General features: G+C 35.9%; 1 protein-coding gene across 6 annotated transcripts in view; it reads left to right on the forward strand.

Annotated features, from left to right (window-relative positions):
• The window catches only part of LOC105866636 (disintegrin and metalloproteinase domain-containing protein 32-like), a 162,704-nt gene that overhangs the window by 18,585 nt on the left and 119,759 nt on the right, over positions 1–24,360 (forward strand). For 2 of the 6 annotated variants that reach the window (XM_075997228.1, XM_075997229.1), the window contains 5 exons: positions 6,400–6,456; positions 10,345–10,424; positions 13,844–13,919; positions 17,603–17,679; positions 18,305–18,482. In XM_075997228.1, the coding sequence (XP_075853343.1) occupies positions 13,866–13,919; positions 17,603–17,679; positions 18,305–18,482 (309 nt within the window). In that variant the 5' untranslated portion in view covers positions 6,400–6,456; positions 10,345–10,424; positions 13,844–13,865. The remainder of the gene's footprint in view (positions 1–6,399; positions 6,457–10,344; positions 10,425–13,843; positions 13,920–17,602; positions 17,680–18,304; positions 18,483–24,360) is intronic. The other 4 variants (XM_075997226.1, XM_075997227.1, XM_075997224.1 and 1 more) reach the window with 2 other exon arrangements.

Here is a 24,360-nt window from a genome sequence, read left to right on the forward strand (position 1 = left end):
GAGTCAGGAAATAAGCAAGTGGATGGAATGAGGCAGTCAGCTGATGAATGTCAGCCTCTGTTCTCGGCTGCCCTGTGCTTGCACAAATGGTTTCAGGAATGAAAGAGCCACCACGGTGGTAAAGAATGAGGCTATGCACAGGTCCAACAGCACAGACTCTCTCTCCCCAAGGCTATAGTTACTGCCACTTCTGCATCTCTGATCTATTAGTGATAGAGATTGATGCTAGACACTAGATATCATACCATCACTTGAGGAGGTCCACTGTCTCTAATATCTGTTAGTATGTTGAGTACATCAGACCCTTTTTATCCTAGAGGGAGCAAAGGTTTGTCCTTACTGTTCTTGACACACGTTTCTGGGTATGCGTTTGCACCTCCTGCCCTCAGTAGCTTGGCTGGCATCACTCTCTGCAGTGCACTGGCCAGCCCTGCTATCCAGGGTCTTATCAGGGCTTGATTTGTGGGCATGGGATCAGGTCAAGGATACACTTTATGGCAAATAAAGTGGGCACGTAACCATGGCACCGTCCAGAAGCATCGGCGTGCTGGAGTAATGAATTGGCTGCTTAAAGATGCAGTTAAACTCCAGCTGGGAAATGGCCTTTTGCACAGATGGGGTATTATACTTTAGAGTTAGTGCATACATTAAACAAATGACCCTTGTCCAAGGATTGCAAAGTGGTTGTAGAAATGCCCCTGCTTGTCGCCACTTGTTCTGAACAACGTGGGGTTATTTGATTCTGTTGCCTACAGCCTTATGCTGTGAGGGTTGAAGGTTCTGGATCCCAGTGAGAGGGCTTCTACCAGGGAACATAGTAAACCTCCTGCTAAAGTTAAAGCTACAACTGCCTTAAGGTAGTGTTTGGCTCTTCAAGACAATAGAACAGGAAGGAAGGAAGGAAGGAAGGAAGGAAGGAAGGAAGGAAGGAAGGAAGGAAGGAGGGAGGGAGGGAGGGAGGGAGGGAGGGAGGGAGGGAGGGAGGGAGGGAGGAGGGAGGAGGGAGGGAGGAGGGGAGGGGAGGGGAGGGGAAAAGGAAGGGAAGGGAAAAAGGAAGGGAAAGGGGAAAAGGAAAGGAATTGACAAACTGGCAGGATAAGTAACTGGTTTTCTGTGATCTTCATGCGGAGTTAGGGTTGCTGCTGAATAATGGAGGCAGAGAGACCCGTGTTTGGCATGTAAATGATCCACCAGGACTTTTAAAAAGTTCTCATGCCTAGTTCTAACTGTAAATGGGAACATACAGCAAGGATTGTCTGATGATCGTGACTGGAGGCTGAGGACCTTCTGGGAGGTGCGTCTGGATCACCTCATGCACCCCATCAGGCAGGCCACTTAGAAAAGCAGAAATGATGGCTGAGGGTGAGGGGTGAAGACAATCTAGAATAGACGGCAGAGCAGGGAGGTGATAAGTACCAGGGGTGTCAGGATCAGGGCTCTTAGGGCAGAGATGTAGGAGGAGGTGTTGGTGTGTCCCCATCCCCCAGTCCCTTGCCAGAATCACTTTACCAGTTTGGTTTGGGTCGTCCACCCCCTGGCTCATGGAGTACAGCAGCAAGAGTTAGCAATCTTCTCTGGGGAATTACCTCTGGGTTATTGAGTTACTTCCCTTGGAGTTTCCTGGGAGTTACTTCCTGAGTGCATACCCCAGGGAAGCCCTTCAGCCAAAGAGTAATTGGTAAGGGGATATAAAACCACAGCTCCCTTGCCTCAAGGTGGGAAAGAGTCTGGCCCACAAAACTCCGGAGCTCCCTCCCCCAGCGGATCAGCCGGAGGCTAGAATGGACTTGAAATCATACCTACTTTAGCTTCATGTCTCTCCCTATCCTGCTTCTCTCACTCCCTTAAAAGATTATCCTGAGAGGGCTCCTGCAATAAAGCACTTGTAAACGGATCCATGTTTCAGACTCTACTTCTAGGGAGTCCAACCTAAGACACCATCCAACAGGTCCATGTCTTTTGTGAAACAGAAAGGTGAATTTTCAATGTAGGTTGCTGTAAATTCAGGTAAATCTACTTTGTTTAATTCCCCAAATGCCTAAAGGTCATAGGGGTTCCAGACCTTTACTGAAATATGTTTTGAGAAGGTATTCGGGTATTATATGAGGTATATATATATACCTCATATATTCGGGTAATATATGAGGAGGTGACCAGGAAGAGAGTTTTCTGAGTGTTTTGAGGTTATTCCAGTACTTTGCAAATAACATTCTGGTACACTTATTTGAAAAATCACATGGGGAAAGTCTCAGAAAAGATGGACTTTTTTTCTCTTTTTAGTTGACACGTAATAATTGTGCATATTTATGGGATACAGAGTGATATTTCAATACACATATGACGTGTAAAGAACAAATTAGGGTAATTAGCATATCTGTTACCTCATTTACCACTTCTTTGCATTATGCACATGAAAATCCTCTCTTCTAGCTTTTTGAAAATATCCCATAAATTACAGTTAACCATATACACACTACAGTGCTGTAGAACACCAGAACTTACTCTTCTATCTAGCTGTAATTTGTTTCCGTTAACCTCTCCCCATCCTCCTCTCCCCCAGACCTTCCTAGCCTCCAGTACTCACAACTCTACTCTCTGTTTCCATGGTCTCAAAATTTATTTTAGCTCTCACATATTAGTGAAACATACAGTATTTGGGGTGTTTTTTTGTGCTTGATTTATTTTGCTTAACATAATATCCTCTGGGCTTATCCATGTTGCAGCGGATTACAGGATTTCACCCTTTTTTATGGTTGAATAGTATTTAATTGTGTATATATGTCACACTTTCTTATCTGTTGATGGACACTTAGTTTGAATCCATGTATTAGATATTGTGAATAGTGCTGCAGTAAACATGAGAGTGCAGGTATCCCTTTGATATACTGATTTCTGTTCCCTTGGATCAATACCCTCTAGTGGGATTGCTGAATTATATGATAGTTCTGTAGTTCTGTTTTTAGTTTTTTGAGAAATCTCTGTACCGTTTTCTATAATACTAATTGACATTCCCAACAACAGTTTTTCCTTTTCCTACCAGTAAGAGTTCCCTTTTCTGCGCATGCTCACCAGAAAAATAACAAATGTTATTTTTTTCCCTTTTGATAATAGCCATTCTAACTGGGGTGATATGAAATTTCACTGTGGTTTTGATTTGCATTTCCCATGAGGGAAATGGGATATTGAGCATTTTTCATATACCTGTTGGCCATTTGTACATTTGTATGCCTTCCTTTGAGAATGGGATTTTGTTTTGTTTTGTTTTTTGCTGTTGAGTTTTTTGAGATCCTTGTATACAAGGATCAAGAATATATTCTGGATATATTCATTCTGTCAGATGAATAATTTGAATTATTTTCTATCATTCTACAGGTTGTCTTTTTACTTTGTTGATTGTTTCCTTTGCTGTGCAGAAGCTTTTCAGTCTAATACAGTCCCATTTGTCTATTTTTGGTTTTGCTGTCTGTGCTTTTAAAGTCTTATCTGTAAAGTCTTTGCCAGACAAATGTCTGGAAGCATTTCTCCTGTGTTATTTTTCCTAGTCATTATATAGCTTTGAGATTTACAATTATGTTTTTAACTCATTTTGAGTTGATTTTTGTATATTGTGAGAGAGAGAGGGCTCTAGTTTCATTCATCAGCATGTGGATATCCAATTTTCCCAGCACCATTTAGTAACGTGGGTATCTTTTCCCCAGTGTATGTTCTTGATGCCTTTGTTGAAAATGAGTTGGCTGTAAATATGTGGATTTACTTATTTTGAATTCAGGTGGTGAGATGGATCTCTGTTCTTTTTGCTCAGGATTGCTTTAGTTATTCGGCATCTTTTGTGATTACATATGAATTTTAGGATTGTCTTTTCTATTTCTGTGAAGAATGTTATTGGTATTTTGATAGAGATTGCATTGAATTTTTAGTTTGTTTTGGGCTGTATGGTCATTTTAACAATATGAATTCTTCCAATTCATGAGCATGAGATGCCTTTCCATTTTACTTTGTCCTCTTCAATTTCTTTCATCAGTGTTTTTTAGGGTTTTTTGTAGGGATATTTCACCACCTTGGTTAAATTTATTTTTATGTAATTTATATTTTTGTAGCTATTGTAAATGATATTATTTTCTTGATTTCTTTTTGAGGTGGGTTGTTATTGGTGTATAGAAATGCTACCGATTTTTGCATATTTTTGTGTTTTGCAACTTTACTGAATTCATATTTCAGTTCTTTGAGGTTTTTTGGTAGAGTCTTTAGTTTTTTCTATAAACCTGATAACAAAGGACAATTTTACTCCCTGTTTTCTGATTTGGATGCCTTTTATTTCTTTCTGTTACCTAATTTCCCTGGCTGGGACTTCTAGTTCTATGTCGAGTAAGAGTGGTGAGAGTGGGCATCCTTGTTCCAGTTCTTCCAGTAAAGGGTTTCAGCTTTTCTCCATCCAGTGTGACGTTAGCTGTGGGTTTGTCATATATGGGCTTTATTATGTTGAGGTATGTTACTTCTGTGCCTAGTTTGTTGAGAGTTTTTAATGATGAAGGGATGTTGAATTTTATCAAATGCTTTTTCTGCACTTATTGAGATAATCATATGGTTTTTGTGCTTCATTTTGTTGCTGTGATATATCACACTTATTCATTTGCATACATAGAATTATCCTTGCATCCCTGTTGATCGTGGTATATTCTCTTTTTGATATGTTCTTAGATTCAGTTTGCCAGTGGAGCAATTAAAAGTGGTGAATTTTTGCGTCTGTGTTTATCAGGGATATTGGCCTATAGTTTTCTTTTTTGTTACACCTTTGTCTGCTTTTCTTATCACAGTAATACTGGCTTTGTAGAATGAGTTAGGAAGGGTTCTCTCCTCTTTAATTTTTTGTAATAGTTTGAGAAGCATTGGTGTTAGTGTTTCTTTAAAAGTTTGGTGGAATTCAACAATAATGCCATCTGGTCCTAAGCTTTTTATTACTGATTCAATCTCATTCTTGTAATTGGTCTATTCAGGTTTTCTATTTCTTTCTGGTTCAGTCTGGGGAGATTGTGTGTGTACAGGAATTTATCCATTTCCTCTAGGTTTTCCAGGTTTTTAGCACACAGCTGTTCATAACAGTCTCTAATGATCCTATTTATTTCTTTGGTATTACTTGTAATGTCTCCTTTTTCATTTCTGATTTTGTTTATTTGGATGTTTTCTCTTTTTCCTTGGTTATTTCAGCAATTAATTTATTAATTTTGCTTGAACTTTTCAAAAAGCCAAAGCTTTTTGTTTTGTTGATACTTGTATTTCTTTTTAGTCTCTATTTCATTTAGTTCTGCTCTGATGTTTTGTTTTTGAGACAGAATCTCACTCTGTCACCCCAGCTAGAGTGCAGTGGCATCATCATAGCTCACTGCGACCTCAAACTCCTGGGCTCAAGCAATTCTCCTGCCTTAGCCTCCCAAGTAGCTGGGATTACAGGCGTGCAAGACCATGCCCAGCCTTTTTTTTTTTTTTTTTTTTTTTTTTCATTTTTAGTAGAGGCAGGGTCTCATTCTTACTCAGGGTGGTCTCCAACTTCTGAGCTCAAATGATCCTCCTGTCTTGGCCTCCCAGAGTGCAGGATTATAGGTGTGAGACACTTGCCTGGCAAGTTCTGCTCTGATCTTTATTATTTCTCTCCTTTTAATAATTTTGGGTTTGGTTCTTGCCTTTCTTGTTCCTTGAGGTGCATTGTTAGGTTATTTATCTGAAATCTTTCTCTCTCTTTTTTTTTTTTTTTACTCTGTAAAGTTTATTTGTGGAGCTATGCTTAAATACTATTCTCTCAGCTTTTACCCAGAATTAATATGTGAATAGTTTTTAAATATCTGTGAAACTTGCATGTAGGATATTGTGCATCATTTATCCTTTTATACAAAAGCTTTGATGGTATATTCCTGATGCCACCCAGGGACAGAAAAAAGTTTATTTTTTTCCGAGAAACTGATACATGTACTAGCACTAGGGTAATATGAGTCAGGTAACACTATATGTTTTTTAAAAGTTTTTTTATTTTTCTGTTTTTATTTTTTTATTTTTTAAGTTCAAAATATTAAAGGGATACAAATGTTTCTGGTTGTGTGGATTGCTTTTGTAATGCTTGAGTCATAGCTATGTGTCCCTATCACCCAAATAGTGTTCACTGATGAATTAATGCCTTTTACAATAATTTGGATGGAATTAGGGACCACTGTCCTAAGTGAAGTATCTAAAGAATGAAAAACTAAATACACATGTACTTGTTATTAAATTGGAACTAACTGATGAGCACACATGTGCACAGAAGGAAGTAAACTCTAGAAATCAAGCAGGAGGAGGGGAGAGGAGTAGAGGGGCAAAAACATACATAAAAGGTACAATATCTGAGATCTTTTTACTTTTTTGATGCAGGTGTTTATTGCTATGAAGTTCCCTCATAGCACTTTTTTGCTCAATCCATAGGCTTTGGTAAGTTGTGTTTCCATTTTCATTTGTTTCAACAATTTTTTTTATTTTTTCTTAGTTTGTTCCTTGATCTAATGGTCATTTGGGATCATGTTTAATTTCCATGTATTTGTACAGTTTCCAAATTTTCTTTTGTTATTGATTTGTAGTTTTATTTCATTGTTGTCTTTGAAAACACTTGATATGATTTCAATTTTTTGAGACTTGTTTTGTGACTTGGTGTATGGTCTATCCTGGAGAATGTTCCACGTGCTGATGAGAAGAATGTATATTCTGCAGTAGTTCTATGAAATGTTCTGTAAGTGTCTGTAAGGTCCATTTGGTCTAAAGTATACTTTAAATTTAACATTTCTTTGTTGCTTTTCTGTCTTAACAATCTGTCCATTGCTGACAGTGGGGTCTTGAAGTCCCCAATATTATTATATTGGGGTCTATCTCTCTCTCAACTCTAATACTATTTGCTGTATATATCTGGGTGGTTCAGTGTTTGGTTTATGTATGTTATAATTCTTATATCCTCTTGTTGAAATGATCCCTTATTATATAATGACCTTCTTTTTTTCTTTTTCTTGTTTTTGCCTTAATGTCTGTTTTATCTGATATAAATACAGCTACTCCTGCTCACTTTGGTTTCTATTTGTGTAGAATATCTTTTTCCATACCTTCACTTTCAATCTATATCTTTATTTATAGGCGAGTTTCTTATAGGCTGCATATAGTTGGGTCATGTTTTTAAATTCAGCCAGTCTATATTTTTTAAATGAGTAATTTAATCCATTTACATTTAGATTATTATTAATAAATATGAATTTATTCCTGTCATTTTGTTAATTGTTTTCTGATTATCTGTATATTCTTTGTTTTTATCCCTCTTATTATTTATTGCTGTGATTTAGTCTTTTTCTGTAGTTGTATCATTTGACTTCTTTCTCTTCTCATTTGTGTGTCTGCTCTATCAGTGAGTTTTATACTTTTGTGTGTTTTCTTTATGGTAGATATTGTCCTTTCACTTCTAGATGTGGATCTCCTTTAAGGATTTCTTGTAGCACTAGTCTAGTGGTGATTAATTCCCTCAATTTTTATGTGTCTGGAAAAGACTTTATTTCTCCATTTTTGAAGGATATCTTTGTTGGGTATAGTATTCTTGGCCCAGAGTTGTTTTGTTTCAGCACTTTGAATATATCATCACATTCTCTCATGGCTTGTAAGGTTTCTACTGAGAAATACACTGTTACTCTGATGGGGATTCCCTTATATGTGACTCGATTCTTTTTCTGTTCATAGAATTCTCTTTTTGTTTTTGACTTTTGCCATTTTGACTACAATGTGCCTTAGAGAAGAACTTTTTGGATTGAGTCTACTAGGTGATTTTAGTTTTCTGTATCAGATGTGTATATCTTTTGTATGATTTGTGAGGTTTTTAGCTCTTATTATTTCATTAAATAGGTTTTAAATAGGTTTTCTGTTTTCTATGCCTTTGCCCATTTCTTCTCCTGAAATCCTCCAAATTTTAGTATTTGTTGGCTTTATGATGTCCAATATATCATGTATACTTTATTCATTCTTTTTTATTCTTTTTTTTTCAATCTGACTGGGTATTTCAAAATTCTGTCTGCAAATTCAGTAATTCTTTTTTCTGTTTGATCTAGTCTTGTTGAAGCTCTTGATTGTATTTTTTATTAAATTTATTAAATTATTCAGTTCTAGGATTTTTGTTTGGTTCTTTTTTATGATATATATCTCTGTTGAATTTCTCCTTCAGATCATCAATTATTTTCCTGATTTCTTTGTTTTGTTTATCTGTGTTCTTTTTTATCTCCCTGAATTTCCTTAAGTTTATTGTTTTGCATTCTTTTTAAGTCTTTTAATAGATTTTCTTTTGTTTGAGATCTGTTACTAGAGAATTATGTTCCTTTCATGTTGTCCTGTTTCTTGCTTTTTTAATGTTTCTTGTGTCCTTACATTGATATCCATGCCTCTGGTGTAATAGTCACTTCTTCTCTGGATTGGCTTTCCTGTGAAAGCCAATCCAGAAAAAAAAAAATGAACCACTTTTGATGATTAAGAAATCATCATGCCATCTTGATGATGTCTCAGGGATGAAACTTCTTAATCATCAAAATTGGTTCATTTGCCTGTTATACAAATTAAAACAAGAATTTCCTGTATTTTTTCAATACCATTAATCCGCCCTCTACACTCTTTAGAGATCTACCCCAGTTTTTCTATATAGCCTAAAAACAAAAGGCATTTCATGATAACTCCCTTAGTTAGAAGTATAGTTAAAGGAAGTATTCCTTCATACTAACATCTACTAACATCTTAATTAATTACTATAAGAGGTTTTTGTTTTGAGAAAACAAAATATTCATCCAAGGACTGCATAGGGTCAAGTTCACAGATCAAGTTCACTTTTAAAAAATGATAAAGATGTTCCAGGATCTGTGTTTAGTTATCACATTCAGGTCATACTCAGTAAGGAACTATTTTCTCACCAATGCAAATTTTAAAAGTAGGATACTTTCCTGCTTCAGTATAAGGATCTTCTTTTTGGTATTTCTGCCTTATATCTGACACCTGCCTGCTTTGCTTCTTTCCTCAATGTATTTTTGATTTTTCTTCTTTTGAAAATAATCTTTAACAATTTTGGGATAATTTTAGACTTACAGAAAAATTGCAAAGATATTATCTGAGAGTTCCTTTGTACTGTTTACTTACTTTCCCCTAATGTTAAATCCTATATAGCCATGTTGATACCTTACATTTATTAAATATAAGAAATTAACATTGGCACTTAACTAGTCAGCAGACTACTTTATTGGATTATACCAATTTTTCCTCTAATGTGCTTTTTCTGCTCCAGGATCCCACCTAAGAAACTACATTGCATGAATCCCAGTGCCCTTTACTCTGTTTCTCATTCTTTTCTTGTTTTTCATGACCTTGACAATTTTGAAGAGTATTGGTCAGGTATATTGTAGAATACCCATCAATTTGGGTTGGTCTGATATTTTCTCATGATTAGTGAGTTTTAGGGAAGATTACCATAGAGGTGAAGTACTCGTCTCATTACATTATATTGGTAGGGGTTGGGGCGGAGGTGGAAGGGGAAGGGAGTGATTATAGCAACTTGATTTATCACTATTGATGTTAATCTTCTGGTTTCATTTTTGACCTGGTAACTACCTGCCTCATTCTTCTTTGATTTGTACAGTATCTTGGTTGCTTCTTATTTTCAGAGATCCTTGAGTGCTTATCTTTTTCTGTACTTTTTCTTTGTTTTGATATTTATGTCCTTTTCATTTTTATATGCTTTAACTAATTTTTCTTTTCACTGATGCTCTAACTCGTGCATTTCACTTGCTCCTTCTTGTTGGATAGAATGTCATCACTCAGGTTCACTGAACTACAGATTTTCCAGCCTGTTGTCATCCGTGTTCTAACTTGAAATTAGTAGTGATAGAATAAAAGATAATATAAAATTTTATTGAATAATCTACTTATGAATATAGGGAACAGGCAATATATCCTAGGAGGACTTTTAAGGAAATGATTAAATAATTTTTGTGCCTGATAGAGTAATCTTCACTGATTTATTGTCCCAATGATGCCACCTAAATAAGCATTATAGCATAGCACATAGTCTATTCTTTCATCAGAATTAACAGTTTAGTTACAGGTAGATTTCTAATCCTATGTAAATCCTCAGGTTGAGTTTATTTTTGTGGAAATAATAAGAACGGATTATAAAGTAAATCTTAATTTTTTTTGGTAATTTGTTGCAGATTTAATCAAATGTAGCAATTAAGATATTTTAAGCATTGTTTGGAGGGATTAATTGATATAAATTGTTATTTAGCTTCTTAATATTAACATTGTCTTCACTCTCAGTTGTTCTGGATTCTCTAGGAACAGATATCCTATATTATTCCAATAGATGAGAGACCATATACTGTACACCTTAAGCAAAGGTAATTTTTTAGTTTTTAGTTTTGGGTTTCATTTTATTTCTATGAAGTTGTTTATAATAAAAAAAGGAGTATGGAGAAAAATAAATGAATTTGTTATTTAAATTTTTAGTTTTCTCAGGTAAACAAATGCTCTCCTGTGACTTAATTAAACTTTTGTTTCTAATGGCTGAAGTAGTCTTTTGTACATGGGAGTTAGGAACAGAAGAAATAGGCACTCATCTCCTGAATACTGGTCTATATGATATTAAGTTGGCAGGACCAGCACGAGCTTTATACCCAGGGCAGGATGTCACAAAAAGAAGTAAATCTGTGACTGATATCATCAGTGAGGGTTTTACCAGAAAGGTGGGACCACCATGAGGGATGGGGGGTAGGGATTTAATATAGAAATCAGACCTTACACTGTTGGAGAGCTGGTGAATATTTCATGGAGAATAGTACCTAGCTGTGTGCCACTTTTTAGAGAATTAAGAAAATCATTGAAGTAGTTTTCTGTAGGATTTAATTCTCTGATGGAAACCCAGCTGAGAAAGGCTGGCTTGGAAGTCATTTGTGCCATTCAAGAGCTTCAGTTAAATTTGGGGAATAGAACTAGACTGCATGCTATTTGGGCGAGGTGGATTATGCAAAACTGGAGGTAGCAAGTAAAAATAACTTCTTCAAGAACATTGGGCAGAGAAAAAAGAGGCTTAGTTGAGTATTTCTTAAAGAAAAAACAGGAAGTGTTTTTGTGGCTGAGGGGAAGTTTCTTAAAGTGAGAAAAAGAGATGAAAGGTGTAAATAAGTAATTCATTGTGTAAGATACTAAGGAATTCTCCCAAATAAAGGGTTGACTCACTTATTTAGACAGAAGAGAAGAAGAATATGATGTATGCTAACACAAAGAACTTTTGAAGAGTATAAGAGGGAACGTGAGAGAATTCTCATTGTATTTGAACGTCTTATTACGACTATACACATTGTTAAGAGTTGTAGGGACTGGAGCTTGGGAGGTGGATAGTGCAAATGTATATTGTTTTGGGACATTACCTGCATAGTTATTATGACAGCCTAATGACAATTAGAAAGTTATCGCAAATAGCTTTATATAAGAAATAATGGGAAACAGAACTATGACTATATAAAGATAAGGAATTTTTGTTTGTGAGAAATGCTGATGTGGCAGAATAAAAGATTTATTAATAGATTAAACCTAGTGGTAGTAAGGATTTGGCAGGGTAGAGGGAGGGGAAGAATATATCTGAATCTAGGGAAATATGGGCTCATTCTTAAAGAAGCTGGTTATGATGTATTTGTGGGACATCCCAGGGAAAATGTCCAGTAGGCAGTTAATTTAGTTTAGAACATGGGAAAAAAGTGTGGTTTCAGCATTCTTTCATTATAAAAACTCTCAACAAATGAGATATAGAAGGAATGTACAACCCAATAAAGTCATATATGACAGCACCACAGCTAACATCATACTCAGTGATGAAGAGTTGAAGCTTTTCACCTAATATCAGGAACAAGAGAAAGATGCCCACTCTCACCACTTATATTTAAGGTAGTATTGGAAGTTCTAGCCAGAGCAATTAGGCAAGAAAAAGAAATGAAAGTCATCCTAATAGGAAGGAAAGATGTTAAATTTTTCCTGTTTGCAGATGACATGATCTTTTATATATGAATATACATATATATGAAATATATAAAATCCCTGAAAACTCTACCAAAATACTGTTAGACCAATAAATGAGTTTAGTAAAGTTGTAGGATATAAAATCAACATCCACAAATCAGTAGCATTTCTATATATTAATAATAAACTATCCAAAAAAGAAATCAAGAAAACAATCCCATTTATAATAGCTACAAAAATAAAATACTTAGGAATAAATTTAACCAAGAATGTGAAAGAACTGTGCACTGAAAACTACAGAACATTAATGAAAGGAATTCAGGAAGACATCAGTGGAAAGATATCTCATGTTCATGATTGAAAGAATTAATATGGTTAAAATGCACATACTGTCCAAAGTAATCTACAGATTCAATACAAACCCCATCAAAATTCCAGTGACATTTTTCACAGAAATAGAAAAATAATCCTAAAATTCCTATGGAATTACCAAAGACCATGAATAGCCAAAGTAATCTTGGCCAAAAAATACAAAGCTGGAGGCCTCACACTATCTGACGTCAAAATAAACCACAGAGCTATAGTAATTCAGGCCATCTTCTTATATAGGTAGTGAATGAAGCCACAGAAATGAACAATATAAATCTATAGAGGTGGGGTGATTGTTAAAGGTGAGAAGGAACAACAGCCTAGTATTGAATGCCACGGAAACATTTTAGGGATGCAGGAAGGATCCCAGTAAAGGGACTTCATAAAGTTAGAAGGAAACACATAAAGGAAACCAGGAGGAAGTGGTATCATTTACACTGAGGAAGAGATGGTTTAAAGAAAGGGATGTGGTTTGAAGTGCTTCAGAGTATTTTTACTTGGCTTCAAACTGCCCTTTGGAGTTGACAGCTGGGAGGTCAATAGTAGCCTTTGTGAGATCAGTTTTCATGGCAGCTTCCCAATAGAAGCTAATCTGGGGCATTGAGTTAAGTTACCTTGGGTTGAAGAGTGAGCATGAAGTGAGGCAGCATAACTAAAATAACATAATAAGTATAGGGATGATATAGCATAGTTGAACTTAGACTTGAAGTGTCAGTACATATGCTCAGATTAATATGACTTTTACATAATAATCTTCCACTTCATTATAATATATGCATGTAATATATATGTGTGGTAGGAAAACTTAGAAAGAATGTAAGAAAAGTCTCATAATCATACATCCAGTTCATATCTTTTAAAATTTTAAAATGCTTTGCCCTCTTCTTACAGTACCTTCTTATTTTCTTTAAAGGGGTCTATTCAGTTAGGAAAACTATTTTGAGTAAATGTGTATTGGTTTCTGTAAAAATTAAATTTTTGTGTAAAGAAAATACTACCTTTATGGCAGAGGTTGAGAAACTTCTTTAAAGGTCCAGATAGTAAATATTTTAGGCTTTGAGGGCCATATGGTTTTTGTCAAAACCACTCAACCTCTCTGCTCTTGTAGCAAGAAAACAGTCATGATAATATGTAAGTGGATGAGTATGGCTGTGTTCCAATAAAATTTTATTTACAAAACATAGGGTGGGTGAGATGTGCACCATCTGGGGGATGGTCATGCTGGAAACTCAGACTTCTGGGGGGAGGGGGTGAAAGGGCATTTATTGAAATCTTAAAATCTGTACTCCCATAATATGCCGAAATAAAAAAAAAAAAAAGAATAAAAACATAGGGTGGGTCAGAGTTTAGCTTAAAGTGTCAATTTACTGACTGTTGCTTTATATGTTTCAAAAAGAATTATTTAAAACATTTTCTCACTCTTTTTTATATTCAGATATTTTGTAGCAGATAATTTTATGGTTTATTTATATAATCAAGGATCTGTGAATTCTCAGTCTTCAAATATTGAGGTAAGATTTAAGTTCTATGTTTTAAAGATTTTTTAAAAACACTTTTTACATTAAATAAGTACTTTCATTTTATGTTTTTATTTACTTTATTTTTTTAAATTTAAGAATATTATAGAGTACATATGTTTTGGTTACATAAATTGCTTTTGTACTTTTTGAGTCAAAGTTATAAGTGTGCCCATCACCTAGATAGTGTGTATTGTACCCATTAGTTGTGAATTTACTCATCCCCTCATCCCCCTCCCACCTGCTTGATTTCCAATGAATGTTATTTTCATATGTGCACATAAGTGTTGATTGATTAGTTCTAATTTAGTATTGAGTACATGTGGTATTTGTTTTTCTATTCTTGTGATACTTCACTTGAATAACGGTCTCCAGTTCCATCCAAGTTAATACAAGAGGTATTCAACCATTTTTATGGTACAAATATATCACATTTTTATTAATCCTCTCATGTATTGATGGGCATTTCGGTTGTTTCCACATTTCGTAGATTGTTAATTGTGCTGCTGTAAGCATTCAAGTGCGGGGATCTTTTTTATAGAATGTCCTTTTTTCCTTTGGATAAATACCCAGTAGTGGGATTGCTGGATCAAATGGTAGTTCTACTTTTAGTTCTTTGAGGTATCTCCATACTACTTTCCATAGAGGTTATATTAGTTTGCAGTCCCACCAGCAGTGTATGAGGTTTCCTGTCTCTCTGCATCCACATCAACATTTGTTGTTTGTGACTTTTTGATAAAAGCCATTCTCATTGGAGTTAGGTGGTTTTGATTTGCATTTCCCTGATGTTTAGAGATGTTGAGCATTTTTTAATGTGTTTGTTGCCCATTAGTCTATATTCTTTTGAAAAGTTTCTGTTCAAGTCTTTCACTCACTTTTTTTTTATTTTTTAATTTTTTTTTATTTTTTTTTTATTTTGGCATATTATGGGGGTATAGATTTTAAGGTTTCAATAAATGCCCATTTCTCCCCTCCCCCCAAAAGTCTGAGTCTCCATCATGACCATCCCCTAGTCACTCACTTTTTAATGGGTTGTTTGACTTCGTCTTGCCAATTTGCTCGAGTTCTTTATAGATTCTAGTTATCAGCCCTTTATCAGATTTATAGCATGCACATATTTTCTCCCATTTTATCGGTCGTCTGTTCACTCTAATGATAGTTTCCTTGGCTGTGCAGAAGCTTTTTAATTTGATCGGGTCCTATTTATTTTTGTTGTTGTTGTTATGATTGCTTTTGGGGTCTTCTTCATAAATTCTTTGCCTAGGCTGATGTCTGTAAGAGTTTTTCCAATGTTTTCTTATAGAATTCTTATGATTGTGTTCCTTAGGTTTAAATCTGTTATCCATCATCATTTGATTTTTGTGAGAGGTGAGAGATGCAGATCCTGTTCCAGTCTTCTGCATGTGGCTATCCAATTTTCTCAGCACCATTTACTAAATACGGGTTCTATTCCCTGTATATTGTTGTTTGCTTTCTCAAAAATCAGATGGCTATATGAGGATGGTTTCATATCTTGGTTTCTTAATACAGAAGGCTATCAGGATTCACAGGGGATATATTTAAGGTATTTATTGATTAATGACTAGGCTTTCCTGAATTCTTGGTAAATTAAAGACAAATTAAATTGACCTAACACCTTTAACACTACCTGGAACATAGGCACTATTTATTTCCTTATTTTTTATATTTCGTTAAATGAATGAATCTAAATTAAAGAATAAAAAAAGTAGATACAAATGTTATTGGACACAAATTACAGATCAGAAAACTTTTTTTACCCTCCCATCCCATCCATCAATGGTCAATCAATGAATCCGATTGACCCTGCCCTTCAAACTGTGTATCCAGAATTTAGCCTCTTCCTCTGCCTCCATCCACTGATCCTGCCCATTCCCAAGGAAACCCCATATCCAGTGTGGATTATCACCACAGCTTCCACACCTTGTCCATCCCCTTGGTCAGTTCTCAACATGGAAACCAGTTTGATCCTGTTAAATCTAGTCAGATCACGTTCTGCTCAGAACCCTCCATGGGATGTCCTCCCCTCACCAGAAAGTGGCGGCCAGAGCGATTGCAGTGTCTTTCAGGCTTCGCACAGTCCGGCTCCCTTTACCTCTCTGAGCTCTTCCTGTTGCTCTCTCCCTCACTCACTTGGTTCCAGCCACACTGGTGTCTGTCCTTGCGGTTCTTTAAACATATCAGCATGTTCTCCTTCCAAAGTCTTCATGCTTTCTATTTCATGGGATCCAAATGCTTGTTCTTTCCCAAGAGACCCACATGTCTTTTTCCCTCATATTCTTCAGTTCTGTCCTCAAAATCACTCTATCAGTCCTTGACTAGCCCCTATTTTAAATTGCTCTCTTACCCTAATACTCTCTATATTTCCTTTACCTGTTATGCTTTTCCCATGGCAGTTATCAGTATATGATCTACCATACATTTTATCTATTTATTTTCTGTCTCTCCAGTGCACTATAATCTTCCTGTGGGCTTTTGTTTTGTATTATTCATTGCTGTAAAACCAGTTTCTAGAAAAGTGCCTAGCACTCAGCATATATTAAAATTTTATAGAAATATTAAATTGGGTACTATGTCGCTTTACTTAAATTGGATAGGACTATCATTTCCCTTTATTGGCCCTTCTTCCTGCCCTTAGTTCCATCATAAAACAGTGTGTTTTTCTAACAAATCTTATATTTATTTATATCAAATTTATAAAACTATTGAATCTTAAACATTATATAATCTTTATTTCTGAGACGTTTAGTACTCTCTATATCTCTAGCTTGATTGTACAGTGGTCAGAGTCCAAACTGTACAGTTTCAGTCTGTTGAAACATGTTGAGTCGCACTTTATGGCCCAGAATATGATTTCATTTTTATAAATATTCTATGTATCTTTAGAAAGTGTATTTTAAAGATTTTACGTATAGTGTTCTACATGTATTAATTAGCTCATTTACTAACCATGTTTTTCCAACCTTCTGTAGATTTTGAATCCATGATTTTATCAGTTACTGAGAAAAATTAGGTTTAAAAATCTCTTTTATAATTATATATTTTTCTATTTTTACTATTCTTTTAATTTTTGCTTTATATATTTTGAAGCTGTGTTATTAAGTTAAAATCAGTTTGGAATATTTGTATCTTCCTGATGAATTGAAAAACCCATATCATGAAATTTCCATCTTTATCTCTAGTAGTGCTTCTTGCCTTAAAGTCCACGTTTCCGTATCAATATAGCTTCAGAATCATCCTTTTGTTTGTGTTGGCATCCAGCCCTTCAGTATTCTGTGGCATTATATTTTTATATGTTCCTTTTTAGCGGCATATTAGATTTTTAAAGAAATACAGATCTAAAATCTGTATTTTAGATCTTTGTCTTTTAGTCAGTGAACTAAATTTGTATAATGGAAAATTATTTTATGTAACATGAAGTAATGCTTTGGATGCAGAGTATAAAATAGTAATCCCAAGTCATAGTCTAAAAAGAGTAGTTAATATAGTGAAAGTGGCAGATACGGGGAGACTTTCTGCATGTCACTTTACTCATGCTGATATAGACCACAACGTAGCCTGTCAAAAACATTCAGGAGGTTTCTGTCAAGCATAGAAGTAGGAAATCATTATAACATTTTGTTAATTCCTAAGTAACCATACATTTTTTTCTTTCCTAGACTCAATGCTTCTATCAAGGAAATATCGAAGGATATCTGAATTCTGTTGTCACACTCAGCACGTGTTCTGGACTGAGGTTTTTTATTTTCCACCATTGATTACGAAACACCATAGTTATGCTATTTGGCTGCTGTGAATTTGTTCTGTTCATATTAAGTGTGGAGCTGGAGGAGGATTCCTATGTGTAGATTATTCAATGATATCTTCCTCTGAACATGTTTCTAATTCTCTTGTATTTCCTCACTTTTTTCACTGACAGAGACATTTCTAATTCTCTCAAAGGTTTAGATTTCCTGTCTTCTTTGCTCTGTTATTTTTTTCATAACCACAGAAATGAGAATTAAACTTGATTTACTACAAGAGTGTGGGAGGAGCTATGTTTAAGATAGTTAAGTCACTGACTTGAAAAACAGAGGAATTATTAATACTTGATCACTGTAATAGTATATGCTTGTACATTTAGCAATTGATAAGGTAATTTCTACTGCTTTTGTAACTATAAAAAAAAAGAAATGGAAAGTTGGTTTTGTAGATTAGGATAATATTTTGTCTCTTCCGAATCCTCTCTAAGACAGAGGTTGGATCAAAATACTGGACTCAAAATGTTTTATATCTTTGTCACTTCTTTTTCTGAATTTTGTCAGAGTTTCATAATATAGATTTGATTAAAAGCACTTAAAATTTTTTTGTTAATTTTACAGAGGAATACTGCAATTTGAAAATGTGTCTTACGGAATTGAGCCTCTGGAATACACAATTGAATTTCAGCATCTTCTTTATAAATTAGGGAAAGAAAACAATGAATTTCCAATTTTTACCAACCATAACAAAAACACAGAAAAATACCCAATGGATTATAACATTTTTATAAGTAAACAAGTAAGTTGTATCTATTTTATTACTACTTTTAAAGCAATTATTGCTCCTATTATTTTAAAAATAAATTTATTATCCTATTGTATAGCTCTAGCAAATATATTTTCCCTGTGAACATCCTCATCTTTTTGTTTTGTTTTTGTTTTTTATTTCAGCATATTATGGAGGTACAAATGTTTAGGTTACGTATGTTGCCCTTGCCCCGCCTTCCCCTCCTTGCCGAACCCACCCCCCCAGTCAGAGCTTCAAGCCTATCCATCCCCCAGATGGTGCGCATCGCACTCATTATGTATGAATATACCCATCCCATCCTTCCCACTCCCATCTGGCCGACACCTGATAAATGTTATTCTTGTATGTGCACTTAGTTGTTGATCAGTGAAACCAATTTGCTCGTGAGTATATGTGGTGCCTGTTTTGCATTCTTGGGATACTTCACTTAGTAGAATGTGTTCCAGCTCTACTATATCACCATTGTGTCTTATAGCTGAATACTCCTCGATGGTATACATATACCACATTTTATTAATCCACTCATGTATTGATGGGCACTTGGGTTCTTTCCACATCTTTGCAGTTGTGAATTGTGCTGCTATAAACATTCAAGTGCATATGTCTTTTTTATAGAATGTCTTTTGTTCTTTTGAGTAGATGTCCAATAATGGGATTGCTGGGTCAAATGGTAGATCTACTTGTATCGCTTTAGGGTATCTCCATATTGCTTTCCACAGAGGTTGTACTAGTTTGCACTCCCACAAGCTGTGTAGGAGTGTTCTTGTCTCTCCTCATCCATGCCAACATTTATTGTTTGGGGACTTTTTGATAAAGGCCATTCTCACTGGAGATAAGTGATATCTCATTGTGTTTTTTATTTGCATTTCCCTGATGATTAGAGATGTTGAGCATGTTGTCATATGTTTCTTGGCCATTATTCTGTGTTCTTTTGAAAAGTTTCTGTTCATGTCCTTTGCGCACTTTTTGATAGGGTTGTTTGGTTTTTTTCTTGCTGATTTTCCTGAGTTCTAAATAGATTCTAGTTATCAGCTGTTTATCGGATGTGTAGCATGTGAATATTTTCTCCCAGTCTATAGGTTGTCTGTTTGCTCTCGTGATAGTTTGTTTGGCTGAGCAAAAGCTTTTTAATTTGATCAGATCCCATTTATTAATTTTTGTTGATGATGTGATTGCCTTTGGGATCTTTTTCATAAATTCCTTGCCTAGAAGAGTATTTCCAATGTTTTCCTTTAGGATTCTAATAGTTTCACACCTCAGGTTTAAATTTGTTACCCAGCCTGACTCGATTTTTCTGAGAGATGAAATGTGTGGATCCTGTTTCAGTCTTCTAGATGTGGTTATCCAGTTTTCCTAGCACAATTTATTCAGTAAGGATTCTTTTTCCCAGTGTATGATTTTGTCTGCTTTGTCAAAGATTAGATGACTATATGAGGATGGTTTTATATCTGGGTTCTCAGTTCTGTTCCATAGGTCTTTACCTCTTTTTCTTTGGCTAATATCATACTGTTTTAATTACTATAGCCTTGTAGTATAGTTTGAAATCTGGTGAATTGATGCCTCCCATTTTATTCTTTTTGCCTAGGATTGCTTTTGCTATATAAGGTCTTTTCTGGTTCCATACGAAGTGTAAAATTATTTTTTCTGTATCTATGAAAAATGATGTTGGTATTTTAATAGAGATTTAATTGAATCCGTAGATCACTTTGGGTAGTATAGATATTTTAACAATGTTGATTCTGCCGACCCACGAGCATGGTATGGTTTTCCATATGTTTATGTCCTTGGCTATTTCCTTCTTCAGTGTTTCATTGTTTTCCCTGTAGAGGTCTGTCACCTACTTACTTAAATATATTCCTAGATACTTTATTTTCTTTGTTGCTATTGTGAAGGGTATTGAGTCTTTGATTTGGTTCTCAGTTCGACTGTTATTGGCGTATGTGAATACCTCTGATTTGTGTGTATTGATTTTGTATCCTGAGACTTTACTGAATTAATTTATCAATTCTAGGAGTCTCTTGGTTGATTTCTTATGGTTTTCTAGATATTATATCATATCATCAGCAAAGAGTGAGAGTTTCATCTCTTCTACCCCCATGTGGACGCCATTAATTCCGCTCTCTTGTCTAATTGCTCTAACATGGCCTTTCAGCAGTTTGTTGAATTGTGTTTGGTCTGTTCATCTTTTTCCAGCTCTTTAAGACGATTCATTAGTGGAGATAGTGGACAACCTTGTTTGGTTCCCATTCTAAGGGGAATGCTTTCAGTTTTTCCCCATTCAGTGTGATGTTGGCTGTGGGCTTGTCATATATATGGCTTGTATCATTTTTAGGTAAGCCCTGTCTATGCCTATTTTGTTAAGTGTTCTTATCATAAAAGGGTGTTGAATTTTGCCAAATGCTTTTTCTGTGTCTGTTGAGAGGATCATATGATCTTTTTTTTCCTTCTATTTATGTGGTGAATTATATTTATAGATTTTTGTGTGTTGAACTATCCCTGCATCTCTGGGATGAAGCACACTTGGTTGTGATGGATTATTTTCTTGATAATCACCTGGATTTGGTTTTCTAGGATTTTGTTGAGAATTTTTGTGTCTGTATTCGTAAGGGATATTGGCCTGTAGTTTTCTTTTTTTGTTGCATTCGTTCCTGGTTTTCGTATCAGGGTTATATTGCCTTTATAAAATGTGTTTGGGAGGATTCCATACTTCTCGATGTTGTGGAATAATTTCTGCAGGGTAGGCACCAATTTTTCTTTGTAGGTGTGGTAAAATTTGTGTGTGAAACCATCTGGTCTGGGACTATTCTTTTTAGGAAGGTGTTTTATTTCTGTTTCAATATCAGTACTTAATATTGGTCTGTTCAGAAATTCTGTTTCTTCTTGGTTGAGGCTAGGCAGGTTGTGTGTTTCCAAAAATTTGTCTTTTTCCTCCACGTTCTCCAGTTCATGTGTATAAAGGATTTTGTAGTATTTATAGATGATACCTTATATGTATGGCATCAGCTGTAATTTCTCCTTTTTCATTCTTCATGGAGCTTATTAGAGTTTTATCTTTTCTCCTTTTCGTTAGTCTAGCTAAGGACATGTCAATTTTGTTTATGTTTTCAAAGAACCAACTTTTCGTTTCATTTATCTTCCGCATACTGTTTTGTTGTCAATTTTGTTAATTTCTGACTTGGTCTTATTAATTTCACTTCTTCTGCTGGATTTGTGTTTGGTCTGTTCATCTTTTTCCAGCTCTTTAAGACGATTCATTAGGTTGTGTATTTGTGATGTTTCTGTCTTTTATTTATTTATTTATTTTTTTTTTTGAGACAGAGTCTCGCTTTGTTGCCTAGGCTAGAGTGAGTGCCGTGGCATCAGCCTAGCTCACAGCAACCTCAAACTCCTGGGCTCAAGCAATTCTTCTGCCTCAGCCGCCCGAGTAGCTGGGACTACAGGCATGCGCCACCATGCCCAGCTAATTTTTTTTTTATATACATTAGTTGGCCAATTAATTTCTTTCTATTTATAGTAGAGACGGGTCTCACTCTTGCTCAGGCTGGTTTCGAACTCCTGACCTCGAGCAATCCACCCGCCTCGGCCTCCCAGAGAGCTAGGATTACAGGCGTGAGCCACCTCGCCCGGCCTCTGTCTTTTAGATATAGGCATTTATGGAGATATACTTTCCTCTCAGAACTGCTTTAACTGTGTCCCACAGATTTTCATAACTTGTGTCTCCTTGTCATTTATTTCAAAGAATCGTTTGATTTCCATCTTGATTTCCTCATTTATGAAATAATCGTTCAGCAGAAGGTTGTTTAGTTTCCATGACTTTGAGTAGAAATGATTACTCTTATTAGGGTTGATTTCTAATTTTATTCCACTGTGATCTGAAAAGATGCATGGTATAATTTCTATTTTTTAAAATTTTTAAGAGATGCATCTTTAAGATAACACTGTTTTGAATACTTCTTGGAGTGCTGGTCTTGTCTTGTTGAATTCCCTCAGTGTTTGCTTATCTCAGAATGTCTTTATTTCCCCTTCATATACAAAATTAAATTTTTCAGGGTGCAAGATTCTAGCTGGGCATTATTCTGTTTCAGAAGAATGAGAATGGGGCTACTGTCTCTCCTTGCTTGTAAGATTTCAGTTGAGATGTCTGGCATTATTCAGATGGGCTTTCCTTTGTATGTTACTTGTTCCTTTCACCTTATGGCTTGTAGAAGGATCACTTTAGTGGATATATTGGTCCACTGATGACTCGATGTCATGGTGTCTTCCTGTTTGTAATGAATCTCCAAGGAGTCCTTTGAGCTTCTTGTACCTGGATATGTAGATTTTTAGCAAGGCATGGGACATTTTCCTCTATTATATCTTCAAATAGCTTATCCAACTCTTGTATATTTTCTTCTTCACCCTCATGACTTCTCATAACTCTCACTTAAGGCTTGTTCACCTAATCCTTCATTTCTTGTAGGTTTTGCTGTTTTCTCTTATTTCTATGCTCTGTCTCTGTGACTGACTTATTTAATTGGAAGGTGTTATCTTCAATCCCTGAGATTCTTTCTTCTGGTTGATGTACCCTGTTCTTGAGGCTTTCCACTGTGTTTTGTAGCTCCTTGACTAAGTTATTTATTTCTAAGAGTTCAGTTTGATATTTCTTTAATATTCCAATTTCTTTAGTGAATTTTTCTACCAGGTCCTGGATTTTTTTTTTGGTGCGTGTGTGTGTTTTGTGTGTTGGTTATCCATTTTTTCTTGCATATCATTGAGTTTTCTAACAATCCATGTTTGAAATTACTGTTCTGTTATTTTAGTCTTCTGAATTTGGTTAATATGCATTGGTAGAGACCTGGTGTTCCTCTTTGGGGGTGTGCTTTCTAGTTGATTCTTCATACTTCGAGAGTTCTTTTGCCGAGTCTTTCCTTCCCATCTGGATCAGCCATGATGTCTCACATTTCTGTTTTAATTTGGAAAGTAACATGCCCTGTTTAGACTCTGTTTCAGGAGATGCTGTTTATGAGTAAAGCATGAGATCATAGCTGCTGCCTAACAGCCTGGATGTGTGTGGGTTTCTGGTTGCTTGACCTGCCACCAGGGGGAGCTGATAATATGTTGGTTAGTGTTCTTCCACAGTTGGGAGGCTGCTCCTGATGGGAAGGGTTCCTTGGGGAGCCTGTTGTGGCCTCTTGCTAGGATTTTTGTTCCCTGATCATGGAACCCATTAATGGCAGCCCACCAGATGTGGAAATCCATCCCTAGAGTTATTATCCTACTGGATGATGTAAACCAGTCTGATGAGCAATGTCACTGGGCTGTCAATTATTGATCTGTTCCAGGGCTCCACCCATTCACCTTAGTCACAGAGTGAAAGTGGATATTCTTGCCTCTCCCTACCTCCAGGGTTGGAGCCTACCACTTTTGGCATGAAAATTGCTGGCTAGGGGAAAGGATGGTGCCCCAGTCCTCCCAGAACCCCAGCGTCTGTAAGTCCTTCAGGTGTTAGCCTCCTACGAATGGGAAAGTATTCAGAATTCACCCATCAAAATGGGCCTGGCTAGTTGACCATGGTTGTGTAAGGGGAAAGCTTATCACGAGAGTTCCTTGGCTGGGGGAAGGGAGCTGCCCGACACCGTAGCACACCGCAGTGTCTGGTTTGTGGGCCCCGAAAATGGTACCCACCCATCTGCCGAGCACCAGCACTGGGAGCAACTGTTCAGGAGTTGGCAGGTGCTGGAATGGGAGCTGAGTCATCAGGTTGCCTTGTTGTCTCTTTCATGTTGCTCTCCCACAATCTCAGGAGCTCTCACTCTTTTGACCCACCATTAGCAGGCCTATTCACCTACAATGGTTTCCAGGTTAGACTCCCCTACTTAGTATTCATTCA

Source organism: Microcebus murinus, chromosome 24, assembly GCF_040939455.1.
Source record: "Microcebus murinus isolate Inina chromosome 24, M.murinus_Inina_mat1.0, whole genome shotgun sequence".
NCBI classification, from domain to species: Eukaryota; Metazoa; Chordata; class Mammalia; order Primates; family Cheirogaleidae; genus Microcebus; species Microcebus murinus.